Source organism: Lotus japonicus, chromosome 5 (assembly GCF_012489685.1).
Source record: "Lotus japonicus ecotype B-129 chromosome 5, LjGifu_v1.2".
Taxonomy (NCBI): Eukaryota; Viridiplantae; Streptophyta; class Magnoliopsida; order Fabales; family Fabaceae; genus Lotus; species Lotus japonicus.
Genome location: NC_080045.1, coordinates 47,340,924 through 47,357,742, shown reverse-complemented (window position 1 = coordinate 47,357,742; position 16,819 = coordinate 47,340,924). Strand labels below are relative to the sequence as shown.

Here is a 16,819-nt window from a genome sequence, read left to right as displayed (position 1 = left end):
AATGTTATAGAAAATGATCATTTGAAAGTTGAAAAATAAAAAGGGAGAGTGCTCCAACTGTTTAAAGTTGTTTATGTGACATGAAATGAGAGCAAAATTTTATGATCTAGCAACTCCACATCTCAACTTCAGATTTAATATACTATTAAAATAAGACACATGCAACACATGCTTGAGCATATAATTAGGTTGAAAGACGGATGAGAGATATATAATAATAATAATAATAATAATAATAATAATAATAATAATAATAATAATAATAATAATAGTTTTGTAATTATTTTCAAATTTCATAATCAATTAGATAATGTACTTTTTATATTTTTAATAATAAATTAAATTATTATAATAGGTTTATATTTACTTTTTGCATTTAATTATAATGGAAGTTACATGTAGAGTTATGGAAGATGAAAAACTCTAATCTTTATATGACATGACAACTAAGAAAAATATGTGATGTGGCTGAAGTAAATGACACGTGGCAACGCTGTATTTCGCGCTTCAGAATTAATATATTATATAATAGATTAGTATGTTGTTTCCAACAATGCATTTGTCGGTAAAGCCATCAGTTTCAAACATATTATGCTTGTTTTCTTGAAAAAGTGAAGTTAATTGGCCCTTCCGTCTTCTTTAAGACTTGAGACTTGAGACTTGAGTTGATATTAAAAACATTGAAAATGAAAGTTAAGTGTCCAGTTCTCCAAATTGTTTTATCAGCAGATTACAAAAATACACAAAGTTCTCATAATTAATACAAACAATTTGTGTAAGAAATTTGATTATCTCTCCATTCCAAAACTATGAGTCTTCAAATTTTATTTGCTTCAAAACTATTGTTGTTTTAAAAGTCGAAGTCTAGTATTCCTTTTAACAACTATACCCTCATATAATAACCAAAATGATAATTATTTCAAAATTTTCTTAATTAACCAAAATAATATCATCTCTTCTTCACCTAACCTACTTCTCTTTTATTAAGGTTAAATCATCATTTTAGTCCATGAACTTTGCATTTCATACTAATCCTTACACTAAAGAAACATGAAAAAAGAATCTTTTTCTAGAGGTCACATTAGTGAAAACAGTTCTTGAAATTCTGTTTTCTGCAACCATTTATTTAGTGTAGGAGGTTCAGAGCTAATATTAAGGACTAAAGCCCCGTTTGGGAGAGCTTATTTGAGCTTATCTGATAGCATAAACTCTTGTACAAGTGTTTGTGAGAGCTTATGTAGAACAACTTATGACCTACCATAAGCTGTTTTGAGCTTATTTTCATAAGTTATTTATGATAGCTTATGAAAAAAGAGCTTATGCTTATATACAACTTATTTTTAATATTTTTAATAATTTTTTTAAAATAACTTATAAATAAGCGCTTATGGTTGCTTATGACCATAAGCGCTTAATTAAGCTGTTTTTCCAAATAGGGCCTAAAGTGACCACCATAAAAATAGTTCATGTCCTTTTTTTCATGGTTTCTTTAGTGTAAAAACCAATATGAAAAATATGCTAAGTTCGAAAACCAAAATGAGAATTTACTGCTTTTACTAATCATAGTTATCCTCTCTATTTTAATTACATAATTAGTAGGGAATTAAGGGTGTTTTTGTGTATGCATAATATTTTACATCACATAAATGAAAAGTTTCTTAAACTTTGTGGTAACAACATTAATAGCTTTGGAATGGAGGTTATATAAACCCAACAAACCAAAGTGCTGAAAATCAGCAGATATTTCCTCTATAAGCTAAAATCGGTCCTATGCCTCAACTATTCAACTCTAGAGAACTTCATACAGACAAGTGTATGTACATCTTTCAGTAAGTAGTGCTGTATAGCTAATTAGATTCAGGATCATGTCCAATTGCATGCCCTATGATAATCTAATGGAATTGAGGATGTAGTTCTTGGGAGTTTGATCTGAAGGAGCTATGATATTTTTCCTGAATATTGAGTGCCATTAATGATTCACACATGCGTCAGGAATCCCCAAAATCACAGGACCCTTGATCTTCAACTTCATGAGACAAATTCCTCAGGTTAAAGAATAAATATCATCAGTTTCAACTTCACTTTCAATATCACTATCATCTTCACTTTCAATATCACTATCATCTTCACTTTCAATTTCACTATCATCTTCACTAATATAGGTCTCAAGATATACCTCATCTCCTTCCTCACCATCCTCCACCTACATATAAATAAGATATTAACACAGAAATATAAAATGATAAACAGTTCAAAATGATTTTTTGGACGGGGGTTTATTAAAGCAGAGAGAGAGAGAGAGAGAGAGAGAGAGAGAGAGAGAGAGAGAGAGAGAGAGAGAGAGACCTCAGAGTTATCATCATCAGAAGGATAAGCAGAATCTAATACGTCATACAATGCTTCATCTCCATCGTCCTTAACCTTCTCCATTTGTGCCTACGAAAAGTGGTCGAAATCAAATAAGATCAGAAACAGGAGTTTTGATATGATGAACAGTGCGCATGAACAGTGCTCGTGAACAGTAGCAGTTAGAAAGTTATTATTTGATTATTTGTTGGGGTAGTTATTGGGTTAGTTATTTACATCAGTTTATGTTAGTTATGTTCTATCAAAACTGCCTAGGGGTGGTTATTAAATTTCTAGCTATAAATAGGAGTTGTGGCCGTTAGTTTAGACATTCAGAAATTGGGTGGTTGTCTTAGGGAGAGACTGGACTCTCAAAATTCCAGAATCTGTAGGAGAGAACTGGCTCTCGAACACCAGTACTTCCATAATTATTCTGTAATAAATTCTGTTCTTATCAATTTGGTATCAGAGCACCATCCAGGTGCTGTGGTGCAATTGAATCGTGAAGAAATGGAGAAGAAGACAACAATTAAGAAGAGGGAAGGTAAGGCGTTTCCAACCTTTGATGGTAAAGAGGCTTACTGGTGGTTGATCAAAGTGGAGCAGCACTGTGAGGCCATGGAAATGGCTGAAGAGAAGAAGTTCTCGGAGGCTGAGATGGCTTTGACGGGAGATGCTTTCTTCTGGTGGTATTTCTGGAAAAGAAGAAACCAGAATGCAAAATGGTGGGATTTTGTGAAGGCTTTACTGAAGAAATTCCAACCAGAAATGGATCCTGACATACCAGTATATGTTAAAGATTCTAGAGAGGAAGAAAGCCCAAGGATAAATGAAGTCTTGGAGAATGCAAGAGAAGGCCATTTAGTAGAATCAAAATCAGAGATGATAGAGACCACAGTAGAGGCGGAGAAATCCTTAACCTTTGAGATGCAAAGACCCAATCTTGAAGCAGAGGTTGTAAGAAGAGGTGATGGAGTGAGTCTTGGACCCCGGTGGAGAAAGCATCGAAAGATCCATCAACAACCGAAGACGATGAAGAGACGCAAGTCTCTGAAGAAAGAAGGGGAGCCAAGACAGAGGAATGGTATGTGGGTCAAATGTCTTTCAAGGATCAAGCATCTTCCACGACAGGCATTGAACAGACTGCAACACTTGGCATCTGCAGAGATGATCTTGTTGAAAGAGGGGAAGACAGGAACAAAATGGGCTGCGTTAAGTGGTTTGACCAACTTCAAACAGTGGGATCCAGGAGGAGGTATTTTTCAGAGTCAAACTCCAGAAGTACTGATTAAAACTGCAGAACATTTGGAGCAGCCAACCTACATTGAAGGAGCATTGCCTACTTCCCACCTTGAGGACAAGGTGGATCTTTTAGGGCGGGGTATTGATATGATGAACAGTGCGCATGAACAGTGCTCGTGAACAGTAGCAGTTAGAAAGTTATTATTTGATTATTTGTTGGGGTAGTTATTGGGTTAGTTATTTACATCAGTTTATGTTAGTTATGTTCTATCAAAACTGCCTAGGGGTGGTTATTAAATTTCTAGTTATAAATAGGAGTTGTGGCCGTTAGTTTAGACATTCAGAAATTGGGTGGTTGTCTTAGGGAGAGACTGGACTCTCAAAATTCCAGAATCTGTAGGAGAGAACTGGCTCTCGAACACCAGTACTTCCATAATTATTCTGTAATAAATTCTGTTCTTATCAATTTGACTGCTACTGTTCATGAGCACTGTTCATGCGCACTGTTCATCATATCAAGTTTCCACATGTAATACATCTTGGCTTGCAATGTGAGATACTAAAAATATCAGATCAGAAAAGACATACTATTTCAGTGCTGATCTTCACCACTTTTTTTTGCAAAGTTGAAATATGAGTCATGAGTGCCTGTTTGCCAACAGAAAGAGAGGTTAGCAAGGAGCATTTATTATGAACATTAAAAACACAAGCATGTGCACATACATAGAAGGAGAAGCTGAGAAAGAATCAGAGTAAAACCCTATTTCGATATCTATATCGATTTATTTCCTCAGATAAAATTTATCGCTTTAGTCCTTAAAACCTGAAATTTCCAAATTTTCCATCTTATCTGCTCAAGTTTAACGTAGTTCAATTTTTTGTAACATTAAAAGATAACATGGCAGTTAAAACGATGTCAATTTGCCACTTTTAATGAAAAATTGAGATATCAAGTTCTGGGGACCAAATTGGTAAAATCTATCAACGTTTGGACTTTGGATATCTAATAGAGGGTAGAATACAACAAAATGAAATGGAATAAAATGGACTGAAATAGATTATATTTATTATCATTCCATTGTTTAAACTAGGCTTCTTATTACGGAGATGAGAATGTTACCACTTATGATGGGTGAGTGGTTACAAAATACAAGACAAAATCATGAATGACATCATTAGTGGTTCTTCCAGCTGAAATTGTAGTCTTGGAGGTGCAGTAAAAAAAGAAATGATCATTACAAATGTTCATCTCCACATCTACATGAAGATTGATATTATAAATTTTGTTAGTATACATACCTCATGTCGTTGGAGCTCAATTGAACGTGCTAGAGCCTTTCTCTTCGTCAAGAGATTCTTTGGTCTCAATGTTGAAGGACGCCGATAATCCTTTCCTCGATAAACAATTATAGAGTATCCTTTTGAAACTTTGTCAACTGAAACCAGAACACCACCACTCTCGGCTTCGAGTGCCAGTGCAACTTTTTTAACTTGTTCAAAGGTTTTGGCCTTTACAAGTATCTTGACCAGTTCCCGGTACTTCCAGTGCAAGTGCATGTTCTCAATAGTACCATCAAAAACCCCACGTCTACCTGAAACCATGAATTAGATTCCTTTTCAGGACCATATAATTAAAGTAAGCTCACAGGCATCAAGGAGAAATGATCGAGAAGGACAAGGTTTAAGTGGTCATGAAGCTGACTTATAAGGTGCTTGAGGTTTGTAGAATGGATTCTCAACTTTTAGGGATACAATATTCAGGTATATTATTGCTGTGAAGTAGATTTCAAAGATAACCTTTTCTATTGCTTTCTTCTATTCCCACCCTTAGCTAGTGGTGAAGTGAATCAAAGTAGTCATAATATAGAGTAAGGACAATTTTATCTAGATAGAGCTCTACCAAGAAGTAAGAAAGCTTTCATCCGCAGTCCTAATTTGCGAAACATAAATCTCTCTTCATCAGTTATGCTTTCAGGGTCTGCCTTGTAATCTGATGGCTTCAGAGACTCCTCCACCTTCATTAAGGCCTTTTCAGCTCTCATTATCTTTCTTTCAGCCTGGTAAGCAAAAATCCTGGGATCACAATCATGAAAAATCTACGTCGAGAAATAATCCTAGGGTGAAGTTAGGAACCAAAAAAAGGCAAGAAAAATTATCAAAGCCTCCAGGAACCACTGACATGGTGTACATAATATTCTAAAGCATTGGTAGTAAAGAGTTTATTTGAGAGTCTTATTAAACACATTGAAAAACTAAAAAATTCCTAATTGTAATGTTATGACTCAGGCTTTTTGACAATGTGGGAATCAATTTCAGATACAAAAGAAATAATAAGCCTCTATTCTCCTTGTAAACTTATAGCCTTAACTGTTCCTTCTTTCATTATCTTTCGTAGCATAGTTTAAAACTGGCCTGATCAGGATTCAATGAGACAACCCTGATCCTTCACCTCCTGTATGGAACATTCCATAATAGTTATGTTGAAAGAGGTTAATTTTCTGGAAGGTAAAATGATTCCTTTGATTGTAACTTTGGGAAGGGGGCATTAACCAATAATCATTGACATTGCATCTGTTAATCCACAGAATTGACTTAAGGACACACATCTATACAAGAAAAACTGTCGCCTGACTGACGAAATCAGGTTTAAAATAACAAGCACTGATAATCTAACATTGCCTGTCCTCATGCTACCTCTTCCACTAATATTGTCCCTATAACTACTGCCGACATTTCCAGCACCGTCGATAATTGTTTTAAAAAAAATGAGACTTAACTAACCATTTTATTTTTCCTTTTTGATAAAATATTAATGCAAAGTGTTATGAAATGGTTCAGCCATTCAGACCAAAAAGTAGCTGAATATCAACCCTAGTAACACAAAGTTTTGTTTATGTTTTCATCGAGAGAATCAATAGAAAAAAGAGCGCTATCATCATGCTAGGTAATGAGATTAAACACAAAAGGCCATTACCAAGATGGAAAGAGACTTCCTTGCTTTGAGAAATTTTAAGAACTTACTAAGGAAAGCTTCTGTTCTAACTTTCTAACAATATTGGCATGCCGTAGTTGTTCTACTTCTATCATAACTTTTTGCTTGTGACGCTCGTCCAATGTCTTTCCCCATTTTGCATCTGCATCCAAAGTTTCACCAAGAGTCCCAGCCCCTGCTGATAGCTGTGATGTATTAATAGCTGGTATGAGCAATGATGACGCTCTCAATCTTGCTTGCTCCTCCTCATCCTCCATTGCTTTTGCGATTCTTTCCCTCTCCAGCAAGGCTTGAGTAACATCTGCTGATAAAAAATTCTTTCCTCTAAAAAAGACCAAGAAGTCTTTATTTCTGGACAGTAGTGTACCACCTGTCAATTTCTGCATCCAGCAATAAAAATAACTATTCATCAATAAACCTTTACATAGTATTGTATTACATGCAAATATTACAAACTACCAGACTATTTTTATTTTTGTAAATGCTTATAAACTGATAATATCATAATGATATCTTATTTTAGCAGCAAATTCCATCCAACGCCAATGTAGGTGGTCTGGAGTAATCAGCAAGTTCCACCCACTTGTGCCCTTTATGGTCTGGAGTTCAATCCCTATTGCCCCCATTATTCTGATAAATTTAATTTGAGTTTCAACAGAAGGTAGGTGGATATGTGCATTCCCCACATCTTCAAGCCTAATGGCTCTTGCGTGAGGAGGCGTATTAGAAATAGAATACAAAATCACTCATGTGTCTTCTCCCAACAGCTTAAGCTTTTGGGATAGTTAGTTCATGAAACTATTTGAAAAGGAGGTGCGTTCATATAACATTTTGAGCAAGTCAATATGCAATGTGGATTTTAATGGATGTAAAGGTGTATTAGTTAATCCATGAATGTTAAAGAGCCCAAACCCTTAAGAATTACAAACATTGTGGACTGGTTTCAAGTCTTAATAGTTAATATTCAATGTCCACCTAATAGATGCCTAATATGCTCAATTTCAACAAAAAATGAAATTTATGCATTACAAATGGCATACAAATTTAACAAATTTATTAGTGGTACTGGAAAAAAGCATTGATTAATCACCTTGATCTCTTCTGCCATTCTCTCACTGGTAGTTAGCTGCACACCACGTTTGAGTGCTATCTTTGCAATAGAACTTTCTTCCCACAATTTAATCATGGCTACAGCTAAACCTTGAAGCTGCCTGCTTCTACCTATATTTCATAATTAATTTAAAATCACAATGAAATTCTACACTTCACATGCATAAGGGAAACAATGACAAACCTAATGCAAAATGTGGAGGAAGTCCCCTAGCAATCCTTTTCAGAGCAGTTGCCTCCTTTAAACCAAGTGACGCTCTCACTCCGAAAGGAAGAACTCTAAAAGGAGGTTGGTAACCAGGAACAGTTGCAGGAAGCATATCCGCATCAACGGGCAATGGCTCACATCCAGGCCAATCTGTGTATCGCGGACCTAGACCATCCAATAATTTGTCTACTTCATCTTCATAGTTGACTTTTGGCACATAATCTTTTTCTTTCTGATCATTTGTAGATTCCAACTTCTCCATCGGTGTATTTGCCTCAGAATAAGAAGCAACATCAGAAAGCTTCAATGCTGAAGTTTCAGAAGGAGTTGATAAAAGCTTAGATGAGCTCTCACTCTTCCTATATATCTGTTTATCAGAAGGTGGTGATAATAGCTTAGATGAGTTCTCACTCTTCCTATATATCAGTTTATCAGAAGGTGGTGATAAAAACTTAGATGAGTTCTCGCTTTTCCTATATATCCTTTTATTCTGCTGCAATGAAGGATCCTCGTAGGTCACACCCCTGTATAAGGAAACAGAGTTGCCTGATCTCCAAATCACCAGACCACCAGTTTTTCTCTGAATGTGGTGTGAAGCATAAACAAGAATATAACAACAGTTATTGACAGTCAAAGACGGTGGTGTATAAAGAAAAGTATAAATCCCCAAAGGGAATCTATAGACAACATAAAATTGGCAATTCAAACATTCAAATCAGAGCATTCAAAGCAATTCCTATGTAAAATCTGGACTCTTTTGACAAATGTTGTGGTTGAAGAAGAAAATATTTCCAATCCATTTGCCCACTCAAGAGAGTGCCCTAGAAGATGACACAATTATATATCACTACACTAAAGAAATGAAATTTACTTGCAAAAAAAATCTTCCATGTATGTAAGACATGATAGCCAATACAGTTCTGGTTGGTCTAGTCTATCTACTTTCAAGAAATTCAACAAGCTCCTATGTTGCATAAGTTTTATAATGAAAACAAGACTTTCTAAATATATAAGAAGCTAAAGGCAAATAGCAAACCTCCAGTATCTCATGCATCCTCTTCATGTTAAGCGCGGCCTGACCTTCAAACTTTAGCCTCACAATCTCTGATGTCCTCCACTTCTCATGAATCCTGTCTACAACGGCTTGAGTAACTCCGCTACTCCCAACTCTCGTCTTATGCTTCTTCTGAAAAGTCAACCTCAGCAACCTCCTCAATTCTGGCTCAGGAAGAGTCAATTCGGCGAGATATGTCTTACTTTTTCTCCTTTGAGGCCTCGTCTCTTCAACCTCGTTATCCATCGGCTTCTCCCATGGAAACCTCACCACCCTATTATCACTTCCAACACTTCCAATTCCAAATGGAGATTCTGGAGAAAACCCACCTCTTGTATTAGGCAACAATCCTTCCTCCACATAAAATATATCCTCAACGGACCCTTTTTCAATTACTCTCTCTTTTGTTCTACTCTGCTCCTCAATCCCATCAACATACCCAAACTTCTTCAATTTTTCAACAATCCTATCCATGGTACTACCACCACTCTTATCACCACCACCACTACCACCATCACCATCTTCATCTGAGCTTTCAAAACCATATTTTGACTCATGCCCATTTCCAGAACCTTGATAATCTAACACCGCACGCGGCGGTTTCGGACGATTGTGTTTGCAGGTGGGTTCATTCCACCGTCTCAACCAGCTCTCACTACAGAAACTCCTAGCCGAGTTACACAGAAATATTGGTTTCTTCACACCAATAAAAGTGGAACTCGTGGAGGGTCTTCTACCACTGAATGAATGGCACAAGACCCAGTTCCGGGTTTTGCAGGAAGTGAAGTTACCACAGCAGTGGATTGAAGAAGTGTACCTGAAGAAACGGAGAGAGTGGAACCTGTGAGAAGTGTGGAATGAATCGAAGAATGTTGCAGCAGGGTGAAGTTGCCGAGTGGGTACAACAGCCATTGATATTCACATGGAAAATTGAAGGATGATGATGATGATGGTGTCTTGCTTCTGTTTCAGAGCGACAGGGACAAACGGCAGAGGATAGGAAACTCTTTTGTGTCCTGTGTTCTGTTCCACTCTTTGGCACACCACATTTTTTTCAATTTTTGTAGACATTTTTTAATTACAATTAAATGTTTAGGGTACATCGAAAAAGAAGGGAATTATTTGTTCTGAAGCTTAAGCGGTAACAGCTGGCGGCATATGATTTGGAGATGACAAGATCGAAAGATCAATCTCTTAAGGGTGTTATTTATTTTTCCGATATTAAAAATATTATTTGGGACATTTTCTGATGTGTAAAATGTAAATTACATTAAAAATATATTTGAAGGGTAAAATATTTAAACAAAAAAGAAAAGAGTTCGGTAACTATGTAAAAAAATACACACACATCCCCTTGGGAAATAATTCATTATTTTGTAACATAATAAATAAAGAAATTAAAATAAAGAAATACCTAACAAAAAATGGTAAAATATGATTGGATATCTCTTTAAAGCTCTTTACATTTAATAACTTTTTTCTTCGGAAGACACTAAAGACAAGAAAACTAAAAACAAGCAAAGAGTCCCTCGTAATTAGGGTCTTCAATTCTAAGTGGGGTCCTCAATACAACGAACACTCGAAAGAGGGGAGGAAGCACCCAGTTTAGCAAGCCAATCAGCAGAAGCATTGCAATCCTGGTTGACACGGTTAAGAGAAACAATCCAAGCCTTCCCAAGCACATTCTTAATACCTTTGATCATTGGACAAAAATCTCATACTCTCCTTGACTTCCAAAGAGGACACGAGTTGAGCGCAATCCACTACACAAATGACCTCCGTATGACCTCGACTCCAAGCAAGCAAGAGCCCTACTAGTGGATGTTTGGGCAAGGGAATGTCAAACCTGAATATATACATGCATAACACTTTGATGTTGAAGCCAGTAAAATTAAAGAATAAATGAAGACTAAGATTGAGTAAATATTGTGTATATTAGGGATGCCACCTTAATATGTATATATACGCTATGTTGTTGACAACCTTATTTTCCGATATGATATGATTAATTAAAATTTATTACCTAATGAGGAGAGATTCACTCACTCAAAACAAAAAAAAGTAACTAGAGTTACTCCTAATCCTACCCATCCATTTTATTAAAAACTAATGGTCATGATCAATAGTTAATCAATGGTGGGGTTTTGGAGATGGAGCATAAGATTTCAAGGGAATGAGAGTGGTTGGTTTTGCAGAGAAAAACTGGCGCCTTTGGCCCTTCCTAATGGGCCGGTTGGGCCTCTGGGAGGAGGCCCAAGTCCTTGGTCCGGTCGTCTCCTTGAGCTGGCGTTCCTGGACGAGGGACCCTGGGGTCTCGCCCAGTCCACAAGTCCACAAGACACCGAGCTCGAAGCATAAGAGCTAAGTGTTTCTTTAAGCAGAAAAACTAAGGCGACGGTCATGAGAAACTAATTAATGCTAAAACTTAGAGTCTAATAACGGAGAACAATGGCCAACATGGCTCAATAATTAAAACTTCAAAAATTAACATTTTGAACTTCTTGCTATGTTCCCTTAGCGAATCAAGTCCACAAGTGGACTTGTGGCGATGGCGCTTGGTTCGCTTGCCTTGTCCCAGTTGCGCACGTGCTTTGAATCGTGATATTTTGTCGTGTGTTGAGCCTGTGCCACGCGTAGCGCCCTGGAGTGGTGCAAATGTCAGCAAATCTGCGGAATCTCAACTGCTATCCTTGAAACGTCTCTTCAAATCAGAGTAAAACCTGCCAATTTGAATTCGAACCAATAAGCTTCAGCCGTTGTAACTTTTCATTTAATGCGTTGCCCCTGTTTCCCGAAATCCGCGCCACACTCCTTTGAGTAACCATTCCACCTTTGCCATGATGGGGCACGATTTCCAAACCGTTGTTCATCCACCCTTTAAATTCTCCCTCACCCCCTCATTCACCACTTTTGAAATCCTTACAATCTGCTAAAGTTGACAACCTTGCGCCCTTTCCTCTTTTCACCCCTATTCTTCCCTTTAGCAGAAATGACTTCCCAACGCCGCACCAAAGGATCCTCTTGATCCCGCAGCGCCGCTCCCGCATCTCTTCCTTTGGTTAACCCTCCTCCCCCCGGAGGACTTCCCCTTATTGAGAGTGAAATCAACCCTGAAGCTTTCACCCTCCGGGACGGGACTGCTCTGTTCCCCTTCTACTGGACCAAGAGCCCTCGCGACGTTCCGTTGCCGTCAGATGCGTCGCTGAGTGATGACGATAAAATCATTCTTGGCTTTTTCGCTGGGCTCCCCATCCTCAAGTGCTCACAGTTGCTTGAAGCCGCTTGCAAAAACACCCTCCACTCATTCCTAGGAGGAATGAACTTTACTGAAGTGCGCCCTTGCTGCTAAAGCGTTTGAGTTCCCTCCCGTTTTTAACACTAACAGGATCAAGAGGAAATACGCTGCCGCGGATGTTGATGCCGAGACCGCCGCTTCCCCTTCAAAGAAGCGGACCAAAGGATCCACCTCGGTTGATCCTACGCTTGGATCTTCGATCGATGTTGTTCCTTCCGAAACTGTCAGGACAGCCCCAAATGTTGCTGCTCTTGGGTCTGGCGAGTTAGTACCAGACACCGTCCTTCCACTGGAGATCGACGAGCTGGCACCGAGGCCTACTGATGACGTTGTTCAACCCTGCTCCACAAGAAAATCCCAAAAATCCAAAGGGGGCGACCCTGGCACAGACGGAAAGTCTAGGGTCGTGATTCCTTCGCCCCAAAAGTTGAAAAAGAAAAAGAAAAAGGTCAAGAGAGCCAAGGCCGCCAAAACCGGTGAAACATCTGCTCCTCACCAAGGCATGGTGGGCGAGGATGAGCCCAACCCCAAGGGCGAGGATCTCCTCGCCCCTTCCCAAGGAGACTCTTGTTGGTCAAAGTGCTCCTGAGGGTGCTGCTTCTGATTTCCCTCAAACAATCCTCCCTTCTGACCATCCATCCCAACAAGCTAGGGTAAGCTCACCCAGGGCCTCCCCAGTCCACACAGCGAGTCGCAGTGATGAGGATCAAGCTCCTGGCGTCTCACCTTCCCCTCGCCCTTCTTCCCCCGCCGTCGTGGATCTGAACGCTGACGAGAAGGAAAATTCTCCTTTATACCAGCAACCCACTCCTGTCGACTTCATGATGACTGATCCTTTCTTCAATAATATGAAGGGAGCTGAAAATCCTGACCTTGATGGTGTGGCACAAGAAGCTATTTCGAGCCTTTTGCGCGCGGGGTGCCTCTTCGCCAAGTTATCCCAAGATTCACCCTCAGCCGCTGAAGTTGAAGAGCTCTGCCAGAAGGCTGAGAGTTATCGTCTCGCCACATTGGAGGCGTATGAAGAGCGTGACAGGTTGCTGACTCAAGTGGTGGCCCAGACTACAAAGCTGAACAATTTGGGAATCGAGATGAACGGTCGCGAGACCGATTTATCCGCCTGTGAAGAGAGAATGGAGGACTTAAAGGACGAGCGGGATGATCTGGAGAAGGAGTTGGAGGTGAAGAACGAGTCAATCGCCGCGAGTAGGGCCACCTGCATTGTTAAGGACAGAGAAATCGCGTTCCTGTGCAGTGAGCTGGGGTCGGCGAACAAGTCTCTCGCCGAGGTGAAGTCTCAACTAGAGACAAAGGCCAAAGCTGTTGTTGATGCAGAAACCGTGCAGATTCTGAGATCAGAACTCTCCAAGCAAGGTTAGTGGCTGAGGCTGCTGCTGAGGCTGTGGAAGAGCGTGGCCGTGGTTTTTTCCTCGCCAAGGCCCAAGTCCAGTATCTTTATGAAGGAATCAACCTCACTGGAATGGGAGCCTTCAAGAGGGTTACCCCCCACGGATTGGTCGGCCCTGATGACCCCTCAGGCTTCACTGCTGAATATTTTGCGGTTGCTGAAATCGCAAGGGAAACATAAAATGTTAATGCAGTTTGAGTATCTTGTATTGATTTTCTCTTACCCTTTGTAATTAACGTTGCTCCGTGTTATTTAATGGAAGTTTGTCGCGATTTCACTTATCCATCCTTTGAGTGTTTTTTTTTTTTTGTGTTCGCCCTTATGCCTTTGAGACTTGTATTTTGTGCTCGTGTAGCGATTTTGAATGTGTGCCGGTGGAAACTAGGACTTTTGCTCAGTCTGGGACTGAGGCTTTTCTTCACACCGATATTTCCCATAAGAGTAGGTGTGGCCTTGCCGGTTTTATCCCGGCGAAGACTTACCGTTGTTAGGGACCCAATGGCCATATAGGTTTACCCAGACTTTTGCCTAGTTTTATTCTTGCCCATGTTTCGGGGAGGTCTCGTTTGCCCATATTTCGGGGAGACTTTTGGGATAAGCAACTTATCCTGAGATAAGTAGTTTATTCGCACACATCGCCAACGAGAGGTCAGCGATTCGCGCTGGACTTTCCGGAGCAATCCCCAGACATCAAGGTCGTGTTGGGATTGCCACCTTCAGGGAATTTTTCCCACGGGGCGAACGTGACATGTTAGTTGAGTTGCTATCTGGGTAGCAGCGGTTCGCGCCGGACTTTTCCGGAGCGATCCCCAGACATCAAGGTCGTGTTGGGATCGCCACCTTCAGGGAATTTTTCCCACTGGGCGACCGTCATATCATAGTCGAGCTAGGAGTATTGCTTGAGAATATCATCTACTAGCTTCTCCAGGCGCCTCTCTTGACTGACCGTCAGCCTGGGCTCGATCGCCATCACCCCTCTGCTGAATTTATACGCCTCTAAATCCGCGATCACACCTGCCCAACGCTCTTCTGCATGAGCGTCCGTGAACTGTCCGTCCTTGCCCGTCCATCCATCTATCCTAACCTGTCCTTGGCTGCTCTATCCTTGGCTGCTCCCTGACCTTGCTATCCCTCTGTCAATCATCTGCCTCGATCTCCCTTGTCAGTCTTGATTACCTTGGATGACCTCAACCTCATGACACATGTGTCCCTCGCCAGCCCCCTTTCTCCCATACAGATTGAGACACTTGTTATAACATTCTCTCGCCCTCCTCTGATCAACCACAATCTTTCTCACTCTTCCGCACATCAGCGGATATTTTACTGCCAGGTGAGCTGTTGAAATCACCGCGCAGAGGCGATTGAGCGTGTTCCTTCCAATGATGACGTTGTATGGCGCCACGACCTGCAACACAAGATACCTTACGCGGAGGAGCTTGGCGTTTTCGTCGACACCAAAAATTGTGCCCAAATCTATATATCCGCGTACCCAGACTTGCTCGCCCGAGAAGCCTACCAATATTCCTGTGTAAGGCATCAAATCTTTGTCCGTAAGTCCCAACTGATCAAATGCATCGCCGTAGATAATGTCAGCAGAGCTCCCCTGGTCTAAGAGAACTCGCCGCACATTGAAACTGTTGATCCTTATCATCACAACCACAGGATCATCCTTGTGTGTTTTGATCCCCTCGAAATCCGTGGATGATATCACAATATCTTGATATTGAAAACCAAATGGGGTCTCATACTGTTGCACTAATGTCACTGCTCTTACGTGCCTTCGCCTCGCTGAGGCCGTGTCTCCGCCTCCACCAAAGCCACCCGCGATTGTGTTTATTGTTCCAACTGGCGACTCAAGATCCTTATTAAAGGTTTCTTCCGCCCCCTTCTTCCTTGTCGCCAGTGTTTCCTTTTTGTCAGTGGTTGGCGTACGGCGGCGGTCATCCCTCTTGCGGTCGTCCTGCTGGCGACCTCCTCTGTACCGGTTTCCCTGCTGTCGTTCTCCATTCCACCGATCGCTGCGGTCATTCATCTGCGATCGCCCCGCCCAAATGAGTCTCTCAATTTGGTTTTTCAGTGTAAAGCAATCCCCCGTGTCATGGCCTGCTGAGCGATGATACTCGCACCACTTTGTTTTATCCAACGCCGCTCGAGGCGGGTCGGTCTCCTTCTCGCCTTCCTCAACTGCGTTGGTCGCCTTGACCTCACGGAGTAGCTCCGTCAAATGTGCATTTAGACTCTTCCCTGACTCCTCTCGCCGACGAGAGTCAGCCTGATGCCACGGTCTGTGGCGCTCGAAGTTTTCCCTCTTAGGGTACAATGGCTCCTTCACAGCCTTTTCCCCTGCCCTCATTTTCCTATCTCGCCTCTTATTGCCCTCCTCTCTCTCCTTACTCTGTTTTCCTTCTGGCGATGCGTCCCTCTGTTCGCCATCCTTCTCCTTTTTCGCGCGCCTTCGCTTGAAAGCATCATCCTCCTCGTCCAGAATGTAGGTGTTCGCTCGCGCGCGGATCTCTTCCATGGACCGAGCTGTCTTACGGCTCAATTTTCTATTCAGCTTCCATGGCTGCAACCCGTTCTTGAAGGCACGCGCACAAGCATGTAGCTCTGATTCCTCAATCTTGACGGACGCCGCGCTGAATCGTTTCACGTACTGCTTCAAAGTCTCACCCTCAGACTGGCGGACATTGTACAGATCCTCAATTGTAACCTGCTTGGTTTTACTGGCGGAAAACTGGACGAGGAACTTTGATGAGAAATCACGAAAATTCGTGATCGATCCTCGGGGTAGAGTTGTGAACCACGCCATGATCATGCCTTTGAACGTAGCTGGAATCATCCTACACTTTACTGCGTCGGAAGCGGCACTAATTACCATTTTTTGTGTTAAAGTATAGCAGATGCTCCTTGGGATCAGCTTTCCCGCTATAAGTCTCAAGGACAATATTCTTCATGTTATCCGGGATAGCCACCTCCCTCACCGCCGCCGAGAACGGTTCAAATTCAGCCACAGCTTCCGCTTCGCGCTCCCCTTCATCTTGTTGCTCGTAACGATAATATTCCAACTGTTCTTGTAAGTAATCGTTTCGCTGCTGTATATCATCGATGCTACGGACCAAGCGCCTCCTATCTTGTCCGGAGATTGGTGCTTGAGGTGCCGGAAT

General features: G+C 41.0%; 2 protein-coding genes across 2 annotated transcripts; both read right to left on the bottom strand.

Moving 5' to 3' along the window:
- Positions 1-1,631: 1,631 nt before the first annotated feature.
- Positions 1,632-9,996, bottom strand: LOC130717213 (CRM-domain containing factor CFM3A, chloroplastic/mitochondrial). The gene is made up of 9 exons (XM_057567355.1): positions 8,935-9,996; positions 7,875-8,478; positions 7,671-7,801; positions 6,610-6,960; positions 5,489-5,645; positions 4,888-5,180; positions 4,177-4,236; positions 2,347-2,436; positions 1,632-2,203 (listed from the first exon to the last, which is right to left on the bottom strand). The coding sequence occupies exons 1-9, from the start codon at positions 9,862-9,864 to the stop codon at positions 2,045-2,047; spliced, it is 2,775 nt and encodes a 924-aa protein (XP_057423338.1). The 5' UTR covers positions 9,865-9,996; the 3' UTR covers positions 1,632-2,044.
- A 4,821-nt stretch (positions 9,997-14,817) lies between these two features.
- On the bottom strand, positions 14,818-16,464 carry LOC130719666 (uncharacterized). Its single transcript, XM_057570277.1, has one exon. The coding sequence runs from the start codon at positions 16,462-16,464 to the stop codon at positions 14,818-14,820; it is 1,647 nt and encodes a 548-aa protein (XP_057426260.1).
- Between the last annotated feature and the right edge of the window lie 355 nt (positions 16,465-16,819).